The sequence below is a fragment of the Alligator sinensis genome, unplaced genomic scaffold, assembly GCF_000455745.1.
Source record: "Alligator sinensis unplaced genomic scaffold, ASM45574v1 scaffold1035_1, whole genome shotgun sequence".
Classification (NCBI taxonomy): domain Eukaryota; kingdom Metazoa; phylum Chordata; order Crocodylia; family Alligatoridae; genus Alligator; species Alligator sinensis.
In genome coordinates, this window is record NW_005842555.1 from 980,474 (window position 1) to 982,367 (window position 1,894).

Genomic DNA, 1,894 nt, shown 5'->3' on the forward strand with positions numbered 1-1,894 from the left:
CCCCTACACAGCATGCACTCGTTGGGGTAGACCACGCTGTCGGTGCCGCAGACGGGCTCAAGGTTTTTGGGACAGGCGACTTCGTTGTCTTCACTCAAGCGGTAACTGCTGCAATTGGCCTGGGGAAGGGAGGAGCAGGATGGCATGGCCTCACCTCTCATCCTCCCCGAGTGCCTGCGTGCCCCATTGCCTCTCCGTGCCCTGGGACCCTCCCCTGCCTAATTGCTCCCACGGAGAAAACAGCACATTCGGGTTAAACTCCTGCCTGGTTCCCCATGTCTCAATGTGAGGGGACACAGTTTTTCTCTCTCTCATCCACTTTGATGAGTACCAGAAACTGCATCCCAGATCTTGTGGGGTGGAGTGGGCAGCGATGCTGAGCCAGGATCACCGCTCACCCGCCTTTCAGCGCATGGCAGCCTCCAGAGGCCTGGGCGATGCCACGAGATTGAATGATTCACCGCCACATGATAGCTCTCCCCCTTTCCTCTGCTTGCAGGCTGCCTTCGGTGCCTCCTGATTTCGAGCGCTGTTCAACCCGCTCAGATAGAAAGCTGTTCTCAGGTGAGAGCCGGGGCCCTTTCTCCCTCGGAGAACATATTTACAGATGTCTGCAAGGGGTCGCCCCCCCGCTGGCGAGTCCTAGGGCATGCATTTGTCTCTGTGCGGGCTTCCTTCCTCACCCCCACTCCCCCCATGCAATGTGATCTAGAGTTACCAGCAAGCAGGTCCCCTCGTGCTGTTTGTCGACGTTGGCCCCATTTCTGCAAGGAGAGAAAGAAAGAGAAGCCGGGGATTTAAATCATGAATGCTCTGAAGTCATCTCAGCAAGCAATCTCCTTCCTTGCAAAACCATGGCACCAGTGCAGCTAAAAGAGTCGAAATATGGGATGGGAAAGGAAACCCGAAGAGGTTGAAAGCATGGGGTGAAATCTAAGGTAACGAGCCTAGTAGAAATTGTGCCAGACCTTCCCTGTAGATACCAGCGGTGAGGGCTTTTAGCCGAAATGCCATTGCTTTCCCAAGAGATGCTCGAAGCAGCTTTGGTGGCATCTTTTTTCCATTGGAAAAGGCCATTTTCCAACAGCCTTGTGGCTGGGACGGCGGAGTCGGGGCTGGTCCTGCTTGGAGCAGGGGTCGCACTAGATGTGACTCCTGAGCTCCCATCCAGCCCAAATTGCTGTGATTTCATCAGTAACAAAACTTCCATGAAGACATGCCCATTTTGACAAAAAAAAATCATGATTTTTATAAAAAAGAACCAAAATGAAGCATTTTCAGAATGAAGTTACTTTGCTTTTTTTTTTAGAAAATGAAGTTACTTTGCTTTTTTTTTGCCTTTTCATCACAAGTGCTTTGTAAATGATATCACATGCAAAAAGCAAATGAGAAAACATTTCTATTTTTGTCCCACCAAATGAAACCTTGACACTGGCTAAAAAAAATTCTTCCGGACCTTTTTACATGGCTGGAAACATTCAGGCCTCGTGGCTTCCTGGGATCAGGCCTGAGACCGCCACGTATCGTTGGAAATCCTCGCTGACCGGGAATTCCCGTTTTTCACCAGCTCCAGTTTTGAGTTGGTTACAAGTCTTTATCCGAGTACTCACAAGATTCGTGTGCAGAGGAAGCACTCGCTGGGGTAAGTGATGCCGTCTGTACCGCACACGGGTCGGAAGATTTGCGGGCAGGCCACGAGGCCGGTGGCGCCTACCTTGAAGCTGCTGCAGTCGGCCTGCAGAAAGAGAGGCATTTCCACGGGGCGCAGTGGGTTCAACTGCATCTTCCCTGCATTGCTCCTCTCCTCCTTGGCTACCTCCCGCTGCCACAAATTGCATCAGATCGCTTCCACCCGCCTTTCCCCGAAACGTCCGGCGTACAACAAAGGGCAGGA

The 1,894-nt window shown here is 52.0% G+C and overlaps 1 protein-coding gene across 1 annotated transcript in view; it reads right to left on the reverse strand.

The window, feature by feature from the left end:
- The window catches only part of LOC106722687 (ovomucoid-like), a 4,804-nt gene that overhangs the window by 1,858 nt on the left and 1,052 nt on the right, over window positions 1-1,894 (reverse strand). Inside the window, exons 3-5 of the mRNA XM_025213880.1 lie at window positions 1,611-1,735; window positions 719-764; window positions 1-119 (exon numbers count right to left, since the gene is read on the reverse strand). The exon at window positions 1-119 is cut by the window's left edge and continues 5 nt beyond it. Of these exons, the coding sequence (XP_025069665.1) occupies window positions 1-119; window positions 719-764; window positions 1,611-1,735 (290 nt within the window). The remainder of the gene's footprint in view (window positions 120-718; window positions 765-1,610; window positions 1,736-1,894) is intronic.